Below are 15,000 nucleotides of genomic sequence, written 5' to 3'. Positions count from 1 at the left end.
TCTCAGCTGTTTAATTCAATGTTTTTACGAACAGATGAATAGAAATAAATCACCTCGATGTGTTCCAGAAAACTCAGCCGACACCAGCGACCACTGATCTGAACTCACAGGAGACAACGAACGCTTTCTGAGTCCTGGAACGGCTCTGGAGGTCCAGGACCGGTTCTGGAGGTCTCAGACCAGTTCTGGAGGTTTCAGACCGGTTCTGGAGGTCTCAGACCGGTTCTGGAGGTCTCAGGCCAGTTCTGGAGGTCCAGGACCGGTTCTGGAGGTGTCAGACCAGTTCTGGAGGTCTCAGACCGGTTCTGGAGGTCTCAGGCCAGTTCTGGAGGTCCAGGACCGGTTCTGGAGGTGTCCGACCAGTTCTGGAGGTTTCAGACCGGTTCTGGAGGTCCTGGACCGGTTCTGGAGGTCTCAGACCAGTTCTGGAGGTGCGGCAGCTCTTTGGAGACGTTGCCGCTGCTGTCCTGCTGCTGGAGTATCCAAAAAAGTGAACAAGAGAACAAGTAACTCAGTCTTCTCTGACCCCAGTTTGACCTTTGACCCCTGCCGTCAGCGCTCTGACCCCAGTTTGGCCTCTGACCCCAGTTTGGCCTCTGACCCCAGTTTGACCTCTAACCCCTGCCGTCAGCGCTCCTGCTCCTCGCCTCCCTTCTCCTTTTCGGAGACGGCGGCTCCGTGGTCCGGGTCCTCAGCGCTCCGGCTCTCCTGCCCGCCGTCGGGCTCCCTCAGCGGGGCGGCCGGGTCCCTGACGACGCCCTCCATCTCCACCTCCTCCTCCGTCTCCTCCTCCACGCGGCCCACCGTGTCCGGGATGATCTCCACCTCGATGTCCGACGAGTCCTCGCTCTCCTTGAACCACACCGTCTTCTGGCCCTCCTTGCGGCGCTGCTGCCGGGTCAGGACGGACCCGATCCCGTCCCCGTCCCCCCGGCCCCTCCTGCCGGGTCGGGCCGACGGGCTCCCCTTGGTGACGTGGTTGGTGTGGATGCCGCAGGAGGAGCAGTGGTGACCCCGCCTCTCCAGGGGGATGACGCGGCCGTGGGCCTGTGGGAAGGTGCTGCGTCGGGGGACGCCGTCGGTCCGGCGCCGGCCGCCCCCGCGGCTCGGGTCGGCCTCGTTCTGGAAGCCGTCGTTGGTGTACTGCAGAGAGTCGCGGTGGCCGGAGCGCGGCTGGTGGGACCGCAGACACGGACCCAGACACTGCAGGACAGACCAGCTCGTTAAAACGAGTATCGAGACTTCGTTCAACATGAACAGGTCCGGTAAAAAGGTTCTTTTATAGCCGTCATCATAAGAAAGCTTTAAATATAACGTTTAAAAAATAAAATAATGACTGACCTCTAGTGGCACTCGGTGGTATTGCAACTTAAGACACTTCTACATCGGAACCATTTTTTCGACCCAGAAGCCACGAACAGAGTTGCAAACTGACCTCACATATTTTGTCCACGCTGGCGTTTCCTTTCCACAGACGGGAGATCAGGAAGCCGATGACGATGAGACAGAGGACCAGCAGCGCCGCCATGACGAGGCCCAGCAGCGCCATGTCGCCGGGCCGGTAGCCGACGTTGGAGGGAGACGGGATGGCGACGGCTGCAGAGGAGGACAGGTGAGTGAGTCCAGGTTCCACCTGCACAGGTGAAATCTACTGAACTACAAACAAACAAGAGCTTCGACATGAAGAACCGGGTCATATGAAGGAGATATTTATTCAACTTTTGGTTTTACATGATACGATGTGAATTTATTAAGTTATGAATTTATCTAATTTATTTAGTGTAAATGAAATTTGATTTGAGTTTCAACACGTTTTAAAATTTTAAATATGTTCTGTACATTTTTCATTTAATACATTTAAATTTGTAAGAGAACTGTTGTCAGAAGAATCCGTGTTTAAAATCATTTTAGATTAAAATTTTGACATGTGAGTGATCTGATGTCTGGTGAGATTGTACAGTTTACCTTCATGTGAGTTTTATCTTATCTTATTTTTTAAAAAGTACTTTATTGTATTATCTTTATTGATCCCTGTCAGTGAATAATTCAATTTTTGACTGCAGACTCCGGTTTCAAAGTGAAACCGTCCAGCAGGATGCAGCGAGGACATCGAGGACTGACTGGGTTCTCATACAGTGGTTCTGGTTCTGGTTCTGAAACATGTCAACTGTTTTTTACATCCGGGTGAAAACCTTCAAAAGCAGCGTTTCACTCTCCGCTTTTACGCAGACGACTCCTTCGTCTATTTCTCTCTAGACTCCATCGATGGATCGACAGGAGAAATGCAATAAAGAATAAAGAAGTGAATGTGGAAATATAAAGACAGATAACAAAGTTTAGGAGAGTATTGCTTTTGTTTTTCCTGTACTTCCACATTCATTTCCTTATTCTTTTACAGATTTCTTCTTCTTCGTGGCGTTCCTATCGCTCCGCATCGATCGCATTTTTAACAGATGTTAAATAAACATCTTTAATAAATCTATCACAGGTCCAAACTCCTCCAGTGTTTCCCACCGAAGTTCAGTCCTCCGGAGGAGACGTCGTATCTTTGACCTCCAGGTGAAGTCCGTCTTTCCTTCTGCACCTTAACAATATCTGTTTCTTAAATGCAAAGACCTGTCGTCCATGTTGTTATTACATCCAGTTCAATGACGGTAACTGACTCTATTTTTTAACACAACAAGACGACTGCAAACAAAATCCAGTGAAAGAATTCATTTAACGCCAATTTAAAAAAGTTCAAAATTTGAATAATGACCTGTAAGGTGTTGGTTAGGAGGCGATACGTTTTAATTATTTAAGTATTTTAAAGTCTAAATACGTATTTATTTATTTTGAGATGAAATGGGAAACTGTTTTTATAAGGTGAGAGCTGATGCAGTCAACGTAGCCGAGCCGGTCTCACCGGGTATGACCTGAACGGAGAGCGCTGCGGATCCGAACTCTCCCGTCGCCGCGTCGACCGCTCGGAGCTGCAGGTGAGAAAGGTTTTTCAGATTTTCAGTAACGTGAGACGTAAACGTCAGCGGTGATTCGGTTTCTGCGTTCGACGCGAGTCGGTCACCTGAAGTGCGAAGGACTCGGTCTTCACGACTCTCTTCAGGATCACAAAGCCGTCGGTGGTCACGTTGACGTAGCTGCTGTACTGAACCTCGTACTTCACGTCTGGATTCACACCCTGACGCACGCACACACACACACACACGCACACGCGCACACGCACGCACGCACACGCACACACACACACACCAAAGAACATGAATGAAGGACTGGATCTGAGTGGAGGTTGAACACGTTCCTCGTAACGAACGCTCACCGCGGCGAAGTCCTCGTCGCGTGCTCGGACCCTGAAGGGCCGGTTGGTGCTCCGGTCACGGAGGATCATGCTCTCTGGGACGGAGTTGCTGTAGATGAATCCTTCGTAACGCTCCTTCTCGAAGCGAGGAGGGTTCCTGCTCTTCTTCATCACCTCGACGGTCACCTGCGTCACCGCGAACTGATCTCTGTTGGTCACCTGCGACGCCTGAAGGACCGCGAGGAAGACCGGAGTGAAAGTCGGGATTTTTCTCCGTCGAATGTTTTTCACCTCAAGTGATAAAAAATATTTGTATTTACCAGAACAGTGAGGGTTATAGGGCCGACGATATCAGCAGCTTTAGTCATCGTGATGTTCCCCGTGTCCTCGTCAATCTGGAAAATATTTCCTTCGTTTCCTGAAGATAAAAAGAAAACAACGATTCAAACACGCTGCTGTGTTTTTAGTGTTTTAGCTAATAAAGCTAAACATCCCTCCGTAACATTAGATATTAATAAATAAGCAACCCTAATAATTAATGTTCAGGGGGAAAAGCGTCATTAGACATTATTTATTAACTCATTAACGTTGTGAAAACCAGTTTAATTTATCCAGTTCGTGCATCATAAAGATGCTGAACGGGCTGTAAAAGAGTCGTCAGATAAATTTGGTGTTTCAGTTCGGACCTCGTAGTATCCTGTAGCTGATCTGCTCGCTCCGGTTCTTGTCTCCGTCCCTGGCGAACACCGGGCCGGGCTCCAGCACCAACGGGCCTTCCTGTGGGTTAAAACCAATATAATCAATCAATAAGTCAATCAAACACCTTGAAAGGTAGAGATAACGTAAACATAAAGAGATAAAGTGAACAGAGATAAAGTAAACTTAAGAGATAAAGTGAACAGAGATAAAGTAAACTTAAGAGATAAAGTAAACAGAGATAAAGTAAACATAAAGAGATAAAGTAAACAGAGATAAAGTAAACATAAAGAGATAAAGTAAACAGAGATAAAGTAAACTTAAGAGATAAAGTAAACATAAAGAGATCAATTAAACAGAGATAAAGTAAACTTAAGAGATAAAGTAAACATAAAGTAAACTTAAGAGATAAAGTAAGCATAAAGAGATAAAGTAAACAGCGATAAAGTAAACTTAAGAGATAAAGTAAACATAAAGAGATAAAGTAAACAGCGATAAAGTAAACTTAAGAGATAAAGTAAACATAAAGTAAACTTAAGAGATAAAGTAAACATAAAGAGATAAAGTAAACAGAGATAAAGTAAACTTAAGAGATAAAGTAAACATAAAGAGATCAATTAAACAGAGATAAAGTAAACTTAAGAGATAAAGTAAACATAAAGTAAACTTAAGAGATAAAGTAAACATAAAGAGATAAAGTAAACAGCGATAAAGTAAACTTAAGAGATAAAGTAAACATAAAGAGATAAAGTAAACAGAGATAAAGTAAACTTAAGAGATAAAGTAAACATAAAGAGATAAAGTAAACAGAGGTAAAGTAAACTTAAGAGATAAAGTAAACATAAAGTAAACTTAAGAGATAAAGTAAACATAAAGAGATAAAGTAAACAGCGATAAAGTAAACTTAAGAGATAAAGTAAACATAAAGAGATAAAGTAAACTTAAGAGATAAAGTAAACAGAAGAGATAAAGTAAACAGAGGTAAAGTAAACTGAAGAGATAAAGTAAACATAAAGAGATAAAGTAAACAGAGGTAAAGTAAACTGAAGAGATAAAGTAAACATAAAGAGATAAAGTAAACAAAGAGATAAAGTAAACAGAGATAAAGTAACCAAAGACATAAAGTAAACAAAAAGAGATAAAGTAAACGTCACCTCCTTCTCCGTCAGGTTGACTCGTCCTCTGTAGCCGGCGCTCACACACAATTTGGCGATTCCCAGGTTGGTCCGGAGACACGGCTGAAACCACGGCGGCCGGTTGTCCACGTCCTTCACGTGCACCGTGATGGTCGCCACGGCGGTGAAGAACGGCGTGTCGGAGGCCGAACCGTTGAACGTGTCCTAGAGTGAGTGAGGTCAAAGGTCAAAGAGAGGCGGCGCCCACCCGGCCGTAGGTTTAACGAGTCATTCATTTGATTTTTTTTGTGATTTGATACACTTTATTAATCCCCGAGGGGAAATGTCTTCACTACAGCAGGGGGGCTCTCAGGGGGGAGCTGCTGCAACAGGCTGCCACTAGGCGGCGCCAGGTAACCTGACCTGAGGTGCATGTTTTTGGATGACGGGAGGAAGCCGGAGAACCCGGAGAGAACCCACGCAAGCACAGGGAGAACATGCAAACTCCACACAGAAAGGCCCAGGACCGGATTCAAACCCAGAACCTTTTTTGCTGTGAGGTGACGGTGCTAATCACTGCACCACCGTGACGCCCTTCATTTACCTGCACGTGTAAAACCAGAGAGATCTTCTGCACAACGTCGAAGTCCAGGATGCTTTTAACGAGGATCTTCGGAGTGTTTATGTTCTCCAACCGGAAATATTTATCCTGAGTGAACAGAAAGATTTCTTATTAATATTGAATAACTAATTAAACTAATTAATGCTTTAAATATAAAGAGCATCGTTTAATACAAAGTTACAGATTAAATTACTTTAAATAAAAAATATATGATTATCAGGTTTAAGAAAAGTGACAATAAGAAAGTTTCAGGAGTAACTTCACTGTGTTTTTTTAACGGGACCAGATCTGGGTGTCATTAAAATAAAGTAATAAATATGTTCATCGCCAGGTTGGTTTTAAAGTGGAGGTGAGCTGTGAGAAATTTAATTTGGAGGATTTTTAGAGACCCGTAAATAAAAAATGTTCAAAAATGTCTCAAGAAATTACAAAAATAAACTAATTGTGAGATAAAATATTCACTTATTTAACATTAAATACGTTTTTTTTTTTTTATCCAAAAGTTAAGAATGAAGCTCCACACTCAGACATAATTTTGTGAAAAATAAATATTTCTTTCTCTCTTAGTCCGTCTATGATCTTGTGGCCCTTTAAGATGTCCTACGGGTTTAATTCAGGATCCCTGAGTCTCGGGTTGGGAACCATCGTCCTCTTTTTATCATGTCAGGTCTCAGAGTGGAAATCAGCACATTTAACTGAAGAAGCAATACATTTCTGTGCTTCATCTCCTCACGTTTCCATCACTCAGAGGCACTTCCTACCACCCTTTCAAAATAAAAGACCTCACCGTTGCGGACTCTAAGCGGTAGAACAGCGGCTCCGAGTCAACGTCGGTGGCTTCGATCCGTCCGATGCTGGAGTTCACGGGACTGAGCTGCAGGACACAAAACTCAAAGAGTCAAACCGGGAACGGGAACAGTGAAGCTCTGCAGACGACCGGCCGCTCACCTCCTTCACGTCCAGTACGAAGTGGTTCTGCACGAAGTTCGGCGGGTTATCGTTCACATTTTCAACCAGAACCTCCACCGACTCGTTTACCTCAAACACAAAAGCAGCTCAGTTCAAACCCAGAAACGTGTTTTAAAACCTGCCAGCATCCCGAAGTAAAAGAGAATGAACTTATGTTTATCGTATTTGTTTTTAATAAGTTGTGTGATAATGTGTTTGGTGGAGTTTCACTCACCGATGTGAAGCCAGCTTTGCTGCACTTAACCCAAACCACCAGAGCTGCACTCGGCAACGCCTGCAAAACACATCTGGTTCATCAGCACTTCCACACCGTCGTCCGGGGTTTCATCATGTTATCGTATTTAAAAGAAGGTATTTCAAGATAAATCTTTGACCGCTAGCGAGTCCTCTCCGCACGCACGAGACGCAATAGATTCAAATCACAGTTCAGCCCGACATGTATGAACGCGTGGACGAACATCTGGTCTAACATCTGGTGGAACATCTGGTGGTGGTGAGCGGCGTTACCTCGTAGTCGAGACCTTTCTTCACCATCAGGACGTCGGCACGCAGGTAGAACAGGTCCTCCGGGTTCACGGAGACCGACAGCTCCACGTCGGACACCGAGATGATCTTCACCACCTGGATGTCGGCTGTGTTGTTCTCGGAGACCGCGACGGGACCCGGAGGGACCGTACACACTGAGACACACAGGAAGTCAGGATGGAGATGATCAACACCAAGCAGGAAGTCAGGGTGGAGATGATCGACACCAAACAGGAAGTCAGGATGGAGATGATCGACACCAAGCAGGAAGTCAGGGTGGAGATGATCGACACCAAGCAGGAAGTCAGGATGGAGATGATCGACACCAAACAGGAAGTCAGGATGGAGATGATCGACACCAAGCAGGAAGTCAGGGTGGAGATGATCGACACCAAACAGGAAGTCAGGGTGGAGATGATCGACACCAAGCAGGAAGTCAGGAGATGATCGACACCAAACAGGAAGTCAGGATGGAGATGATCGACACCAAACAGGAAGTCAGGATGGAGATGATCGACACCAAACAGGAAGTCAGGGTGGAGATGATCGACACCAAACAGGAAGTCAGGGTGGAGATGATCGACACCAAGCAGGAAGTCAGGGTGGAGATGATCGACACCAAGCAGGAAGTCACCACCAAACAGGAAGTCAGGGTGGAGATGATCGACACCAAGCAGGAAGTCAGGATGGAGATGATCGACACCAAGCAGGAAGTCAGGGTGGAGATGATCGACACCAAGCAGGAAGTCAGGGTGGAGATGATCGACACCAAACAGGAAGTCAGGATGGAGATGATCGACACCAAACAGGAAGTCAGGGTGGAGATGATCGACACCAAACAGGAAGTCAGGGTGGAGATGATCGACACCAAACAGGAAGTCAGGGTGGAGATGATCGACACCAAACAGGAAGTCAGGGTGGAGATGATCGACACCAAACAGGAAGTCAGGATGGAGATGATCGACACAACAGATTAGAAACTACACCAACATCCTCGGTGGATGAAGCAGACGAAACACCTAGAAACCAAACTACCGTGTTTTCCATCTGACACGAATCTAAACTAAAGCAGATAAAATGAAGACGTTCATGCTCTTCATGGTTCTTTTCAACTTTAAATTCCTCAGAATAAGCTGCTCCGGATCGTCTTTGTGTTTCTGTCGACTCGTTATTTCAGACTCAAAGAAATCAAACAGGAAAAGTTTAAAAAAAAATCTAAAACGCTGACTCAGAATATTTGATCGTTTCCAGTTTTCTGAGAATAAACTTCAAAATTCAGCCCAGAACTTTTTTTTTTTTTAACAACGACATACGTGTTCATCAACAAACTAACCACGTTTTCTACATGTGATCACACGTATGACACACGTTAACCACGTTATGAAAAGACGTGGAAACATTTTGACATCTACATGACCTTCGGAAAAATGTTCCAACTCTGAAGTGAAGGGAGAGTCGTGATAAAGATGAAAAATAGAAGCAAACAAACGTCTCAGAAACAAACGATCAGATTTCAACTCTCCGTTTATGATTATTTAAATTAAAACGAATATGCAGTGAACTCAGGAGCTCCTGCAGCCGTCGGTCAGAGCGACGACTCTGTTTACAGTTCGTCTCGTCATCTTCGTCATGTTTTTACTCGAATGCAACAAACAACAAGTGAGTAAAAAGTGTTGCGACTCATTGTGTAAACAACAAACAACGAAACTGAAATAATAAAGATTTTAAAACTAGATTTTGACTGGGACAAAAAAAACAACAAAGTGCAAACAAAACCACATCACAGGACTCTCGGCAGGTCTCTTAATCCTGGACCGGTTCTGAACCCGGATCCGAACCCGGTTCTGAACGTCAGCATCGAGGCCTCCTGCTGATTTACCAACGACACGTCTGACTTCACGTTAAAGAGAAAACGAGGAGATCATAAACTGTTGTCTGGTTTTAATATTTCTGGTTAAATTTAAAACAGTTTGAACTGGATGATAAAAATGTATCAGAAGAATCTAAACAGGAGAATTTGTCAGAAAGCTGTTGTGAACCTGCTGCTGCATCAAAATAAGAACCACAACCAGAATCAGAACCAGAACCACTCACATCTCTGAGCCGGACACACGGCGGAGAAGCAGGCGGCCACGATGCAGCCGAGCACCACGTCGGCAGGTCTTCTCCTGGGTTTCACCTCCATGTCCTGGTCTCAGAGCGGCGGCGACGAAGTCCGAGGAGGACGAGGAGGACGAGGAGCGCCGGGTACCAGCTGGTACTCGGCCACATAAAGGCCCGTCTGTGCTGGCCGGCGAGTGGGAGTTCACTCCGGCAGCAACGACTGTGACTTCATCACACTGCATGAAGACTCGCCGCCTCCTCAGCTCACATACTTGCATCTCTTTTAGCCGGGCGGGTCGTTCTGTTTGGGCCCTGATGCATTCTGGGAGGAATCCAGCAGAGGAATGTTGGAAACATTTCTTACAAATCAATACAGGTCACACAGAACTGTTTACACATGATTGTACATGTTTACTCATGTTTGTATACATGTTTATACATGTTTTGATACACGTTTACAAATGGTTACAGCTGTTTACACATTTACTCATGTTTTTATACATGTTTATACATGTTTACCACATGTTTATACATGTTCACCACATGTTTATACATGTTTATACATGTTTATGCATGTTTATGCACGTTTATGCATGTTTATACATGTTTATGCATGTTTATACATGTTTATGCATGTTTATGCATGTTTATACATGTTTATGCATGTTTATGCATGTTTATACATGTTTACCACATGTTTACATGTTTATACATGTTTACCACATGTTTACATGTTTTACATGTTTATACATGTTTATGCATGTTTATACATGTTTGTACATGTTTACATGTTTATACATGTTTACCACATGTTTACCACATGTTTACATGTTTATACATGTTTACCACATGTTTACCACATGTTTACATGTTTATACATGTTTACCACATGTTTACATGTTTATACATGTTTATGCATGTTTATACATGTTTACCACATGTTTACATGTTTTACATGTTTATACATGCTTATGCATGTTTATACATGTTTATACATGTTTTACATGTTTATACATGTTTATGCATGTTTATACATGTTTATACATGTTTACCACATGTTTATACATGTTTATGCATGTTTACCACATGTTTACATGTTTTACATGTTTTACATGTTTATACATGTTTATGCATGTTTATACATGTTTATACATGTTTATACATGTTTATGCATGTTTATACATGTTTATACATGTTTATACATGTTTACCACATGTTTATACATGTTTATGCATGTTTATGCATGTTTATACATGTTTATACATGTTTATGCATGTTTATACATGTTTATACATGTTTATACATGTTTACCACATGTTTATACATGTTTATACATGTTTATGCATGTTTATACATGTTTATACATGTTTACCACATGTTTATACATGTTTATACATGTTTACCTCATGTTTACATGTTTTGCATGTTTATACATGTTTATGCATGTTTATACATGTTTATACATGTTTACCACATGTTTACATGTTTATACATGTTTATACATGTTTATGCATGTTTATACATGTTTATACATGTTTATGCATGTTTATACATGTTTATACATGTTTATGCATGTTTATGCATGTTTATACATGTTTATACATGTTTACCACATGTTTATGCATGTTTATGCATGTTTATGCATGTTTATACATGTTTATACATGTTTATACATGTTTATGCATGTTTATACATGTTTACCACATGTTTACATGTTTTACATGTTTATACATGTTTATGCATGTTTATACATGTTTATACATGTTTACCACATGTTTACATGTTTATACATGTTTATGCATGTTTATACATGTTTATACATGTTTATGCATGTTTATACATGTTTATACATGTTTATACATGTTTATACATGTTTACCACATGTTTACTCGTCTTTTTTATACATGTTTACATGTGTTTACAGCTACCTTTAATGTGAAACTCGCTGGTGATGACACACAAGACACAAACAACAACGTCCACACTCACACACTCACACCAGACTGATTCCATGATGCTGACAAGCTTTGGTAACCTGGTTTTAGCTGGAAGTTTTGTCTGGATTTGGATTCAATAAAGGATTTATTTTCTTTAGTTTTAGTGGTTTTGGACCTGATTTTTAAGTTTGGAGAACTTACCACAGTTCTTCAGTCTGTCTCAGTGTTTTTGTTTTATTTTTGAGACAAAATAAAATGAAATAAAATGTATTAAATAGACAGAAAAGAATTCATCCAACAAAATGTTTTTTAAACATTTTATGTTGCAATAAATTAAAGTTTAAATTATCGAGGTTAATGAATAAAATGTTTAATGATGTAAAAAAAACAATAAACATATCTGGCCAGGTTAAAATAAATCAAAACATCATCAATGTCTGAAGTAAATCATAAACAGGTTAGTTCCAACAAATAGTTTGGAATAATTATTATTTCTACAAAATGAGAACAAAAAAGGAAAACCAGCAAAATGTAAAATTTAAATTCTTCAAAATTAAACCAGAAAATAAAAGTCTACTTACACATTTATTTTACGTTTTTGGGTAGAATTTTGTGTTTTCTGCATTTTATCTTCACACTTAATTAAAAGTCAGTATTGTGTTGTTGAATCATAGTTTGATCCAGTGATGTTGTCCTCTCCCTCCTGCTCACATGGTGATAATGACAGAACGTTAAAGCGGCACTAACTGGGACACACGACGGCTTCACGTGTGGACAAGGCGGCTCTGTGCAGGCGGCCGCCGTCATACGAGCTCTCCCCGCATCTGTGTGGGAACAAGGAGCTCACAGTGTCGTCATGTCACTCCGGTCATACATTATGTTTCCGTGCAGAGATGCTGCTCGCTACACAGAGAACACACATGATCCGTCCGAAAGCCGCGAAGCACCGAAACTCTGCAGTTATTCATCAACATGTCATGAAATCCTGTTTTTTAATGCTGTTGTTCTCCCTCCGACCAGCAGAGAGCGCCTGAACTCCTCTGATCAGGAAATGTCAGCTCGACCAACGTGTTAGAAAAGGGTTGTTCTGGATCATCAATATTGTTGTTGTTTCTCTTCTTTCATTGGACTTTTTTCAGAGCTTTCAGATGCATTTTTTTCCCTGCAGGCTTCCGTAGATCTGCAGCGAGCTGTTTACCTGCTGGACTCTAAAAATATAAAATCCTCCGAAAGAGATGCAAAGCAAGTTAAAAAAGAAACACAAGGACTGCAAAGAAAAATAAAATGAAATGAAAATGTCAAACAGATACAAAACAACAATAAGACACAAAAAAATACTACAAACAAAAGCAAAACAACTACAAGAAACACAACACAACCTCAAGAAGACAGAAAACAGGAAAGAAGCAGCGACAACAAAACGTAAACAACTACAGATGGAGTCTGTGGAGACAGCCCCTAGTGGTCCTTAGTGGTACTACAGATAGAGTCTATGGAGACAGCCCCTAGTGGTCCTCAGTGGTACTACAGATAGAGTCTATGGAGACAGCCCCTAGTGGTCCTCAGTGGTACTACAGATAGAGTCTATGGAGACAGCCCCTAGTGGTCATCAGAGGTACTACAGGTGGAGTCTATGGAGACAGCCCCTAGTGGTCATCAGCGGTACTACAGATGGAGTCTATGGAGACAGCCCCTAGTGGTCATCAGCGGTACTACAGATGGAGTCTATGGAGACGGCCCCTAGTGGTCATCAGCGGTACTACAGATGGAGTCTATGGAGACGGCCCCTAGTGGTCCTCAGCGGTACTACAGATAGAGTCTATGGAGACGGCCCCTAGTGGTCCTCAGCGGTACTACAGATAGAGTCTATGGAGACAGCCCCTAGTGGTCCTCAGCGGTACTACAGATGGAGTCTATGGAGACAGCCCCTAGTGGTCATCAGAGGTACTACAGGTGGAGTCTATGGAGACAGCCCCTAGTGGTCCTCAGCGGTACTACAGATGGAGTCTATGGAGACAGCCCCTAGTGGTCATCAGAGGTACTACAGGTGGAGTCTATGGAGACAGCCCCTAGTGGTCATCAGCGGTACTACAGATGGAGTCTATGGAGACAGCCCCTAGTGGTCATCAGCGGTACTACAGATGGAGTCTATGGAGACAGCCCCTAGTGGTCCTCAGTGGTACTACAGATAGAGTCTATGGAGACAGCCCCTAGTGGTCCTCAGTGGTACTACAGATAGAGTCTATGGAGACAGCCCCTAGTGGTCATCAGCGGTACTACACATAGAGTCTATGGAGACAGCCCCTAGTGGTCATCAGCGGTACTACACATAGAGTCTATGGAGACAGCCCCTAGTGGTCCTTTTAGCTTTTAGTCGTATCTATCAAATACTTTTATGGGGTTATTATTTGCCTTTTCACTGTTTCCCGTCAGGGTGTCGGTCCGGTGACGGGCCTCTTTCTTATCTCTGTCCAGGGGCCCATCTTCTCATCCAGAGTACAGAGGGGAACGTTGGCTCGACCTCGTTCTTCTCGCAGCTCTGACGGTCTGAAACAGAAACCTGCTGGAGGTCAGAGATGTCGTGGACATCATCATGTGACGGCGGTCCATCTGTACGAGCATCTCATCACAAGTGCAGCAACACCCATTTACTGTGTTATTAATATGAAACTTTGTACTTTTACTGACCCCCTTTTTACATATTAGTGCGGTGTTGGTGATGTAAGTGTAACTTGGGGTTGGTGGGTTTAGCAGAGAAACTAATCTCATTAGAGACCTACTTAATAACATTCTTGTTCTGCCTAAAGCAGCAAACAGAGAGCTGCAACTTTAAAGCCCCGCTGGTAGACAAGACAACCGCTTCAACTTTCCTGGAGTTTTTATTGACTTTACTGGTGTTAATGTTGCTTTTCTGCGTTGATGCAGGAACTTTCATTTTAAAGTGGAATGAAACAGACTTTATTTATTTATCAATTCATAAATTAAAGAGTTGGAAACAACATATCTTCATAAGAAAAGATATTCTATGCTATTCTAGAAGACAAATTTAAATCTTAATCTTTTAAATTGTTATTATTAAAATGAAAGTATCAAAAATAAAAGTATGAAAGAGTGGCCCCTTAAAGAGCCCAATATTTCCCTCAGGAGCTGGTGGAGACCAAAACGGGAGCTAAAAGAGGGCGAAGCATTGACTGTGTGTAAAAGTGTTCGTAGTTTTAGGTCTTAAAACTGGTTCTTTTTCAGAAATGTCTTAAGATGCAATACCACCGAGTGCCACTAGATGTTTTCTGTATATCATTCGCTAAAGTCACTCCTTCTTCTTAGTTTTCTGGAGGTCCATCTGAAAATAATCCCTCATTCATTAGAAAAGAAGATTCAAGAAGACCTGTTTTTGGGGGCGTGTCTGTTTGATTGACAGGCCTGTGGTGCAGTCAGGTTACAGCTATCGGTGGGCGGGACGTAGTATCGTCAGGTTTCCAATCAGATCGGTCAGATCCACCGGTGGCTCCTCCCCCAGCTTGTCCAAATATGGTCACTTCCTGCTCCAAACCGCTCCGAACTAACAAAGATGGTGACGGACAAAAAAACCAGTACTGCTGGTTGCTGCTTGGGACGAATATTAAACATCGTACATGAAAATATCTCCAAATTAAAACTGTTGTTGCTCCGCAGCTATTCAAGCTCCTGCTGATGAACCAGTTCAACACCATGTTGACCTGGAACCAAACTCAGACCATC

The 15,000-nt window shown here is 42.7% G+C and overlaps 2 protein-coding genes across 2 annotated transcripts in view; one reads left to right on the top strand and one right to left on the bottom strand.

Moving 5' to 3' along the window:
• Positions 1-9,543, bottom strand: part of cdhr5a (cadherin-related family member 5a) — an 11,688-nt gene extending 2,145 nt beyond the window's left edge. Inside the window, exons 1-14 of the mRNA XM_069724566.1 lie at positions 9,317-9,543; positions 7,205-7,377; positions 6,912-6,971; positions 6,677-6,766; positions 6,516-6,602; positions 5,711-5,815; positions 5,146-5,331; positions 3,982-4,072; positions 3,616-3,713; positions 3,317-3,523; positions 3,065-3,178; positions 2,906-2,972; positions 1,436-1,596; positions 1-1,203 (exon numbers count right to left, since the gene is read on the bottom strand). The exon at positions 1-1,203 is cut by the window's left edge and continues 2,145 nt beyond it. Of these exons, the coding sequence (XP_069580667.1) occupies positions 628-1,203; positions 1,436-1,596; positions 2,906-2,972; positions 3,065-3,178; positions 3,317-3,523; positions 3,616-3,713; positions 3,982-4,072; positions 5,146-5,331; positions 5,711-5,815; positions 6,516-6,602; positions 6,677-6,766; positions 6,912-6,971; positions 7,205-7,377; positions 9,317-9,407 (2,106 nt within the window). The 5' untranslated portion in view covers positions 9,408-9,543 and the 3' untranslated portion in view covers positions 1-627. The remainder of the gene's footprint in view (positions 1,204-1,435; positions 1,597-2,905; positions 2,973-3,064; positions 3,179-3,316; positions 3,524-3,615; positions 3,714-3,981; positions 4,073-5,145; positions 5,332-5,710; positions 5,816-6,515; positions 6,603-6,676; positions 6,767-6,911; positions 6,972-7,204; positions 7,378-9,316) is intronic.
• Positions 9,406-15,000, top strand: part of LOC138636528 (uncharacterized) — a 10,142-nt gene continuing 4,547 nt past the window's right edge. The window contains exon 1 of the mRNA XM_069724580.1: positions 9,406-9,435. Coding sequence (XP_069580681.1) covers positions 9,406-9,435 — 30 coding nt within the window. The remainder of the gene's footprint in view (positions 9,436-15,000) is intronic.

The sequence above is a fragment of the Brachyistius frenatus genome, unplaced genomic scaffold (genome assembly GCF_029030835.1).
Source record: "Brachyistius frenatus isolate BFR_SWC_R1_liver_20210118 unplaced genomic scaffold, ASM2903083v1 Contig_382, whole genome shotgun sequence".
Lineage (NCBI taxonomy): Eukaryota > Metazoa > Chordata > Actinopteri > Embiotocidae > Brachyistius > Brachyistius frenatus.
The sequence above is the reverse complement of the archived record's forward strand: the minus strand, read 5'-3'. Positions and strand labels throughout refer to the sequence as shown.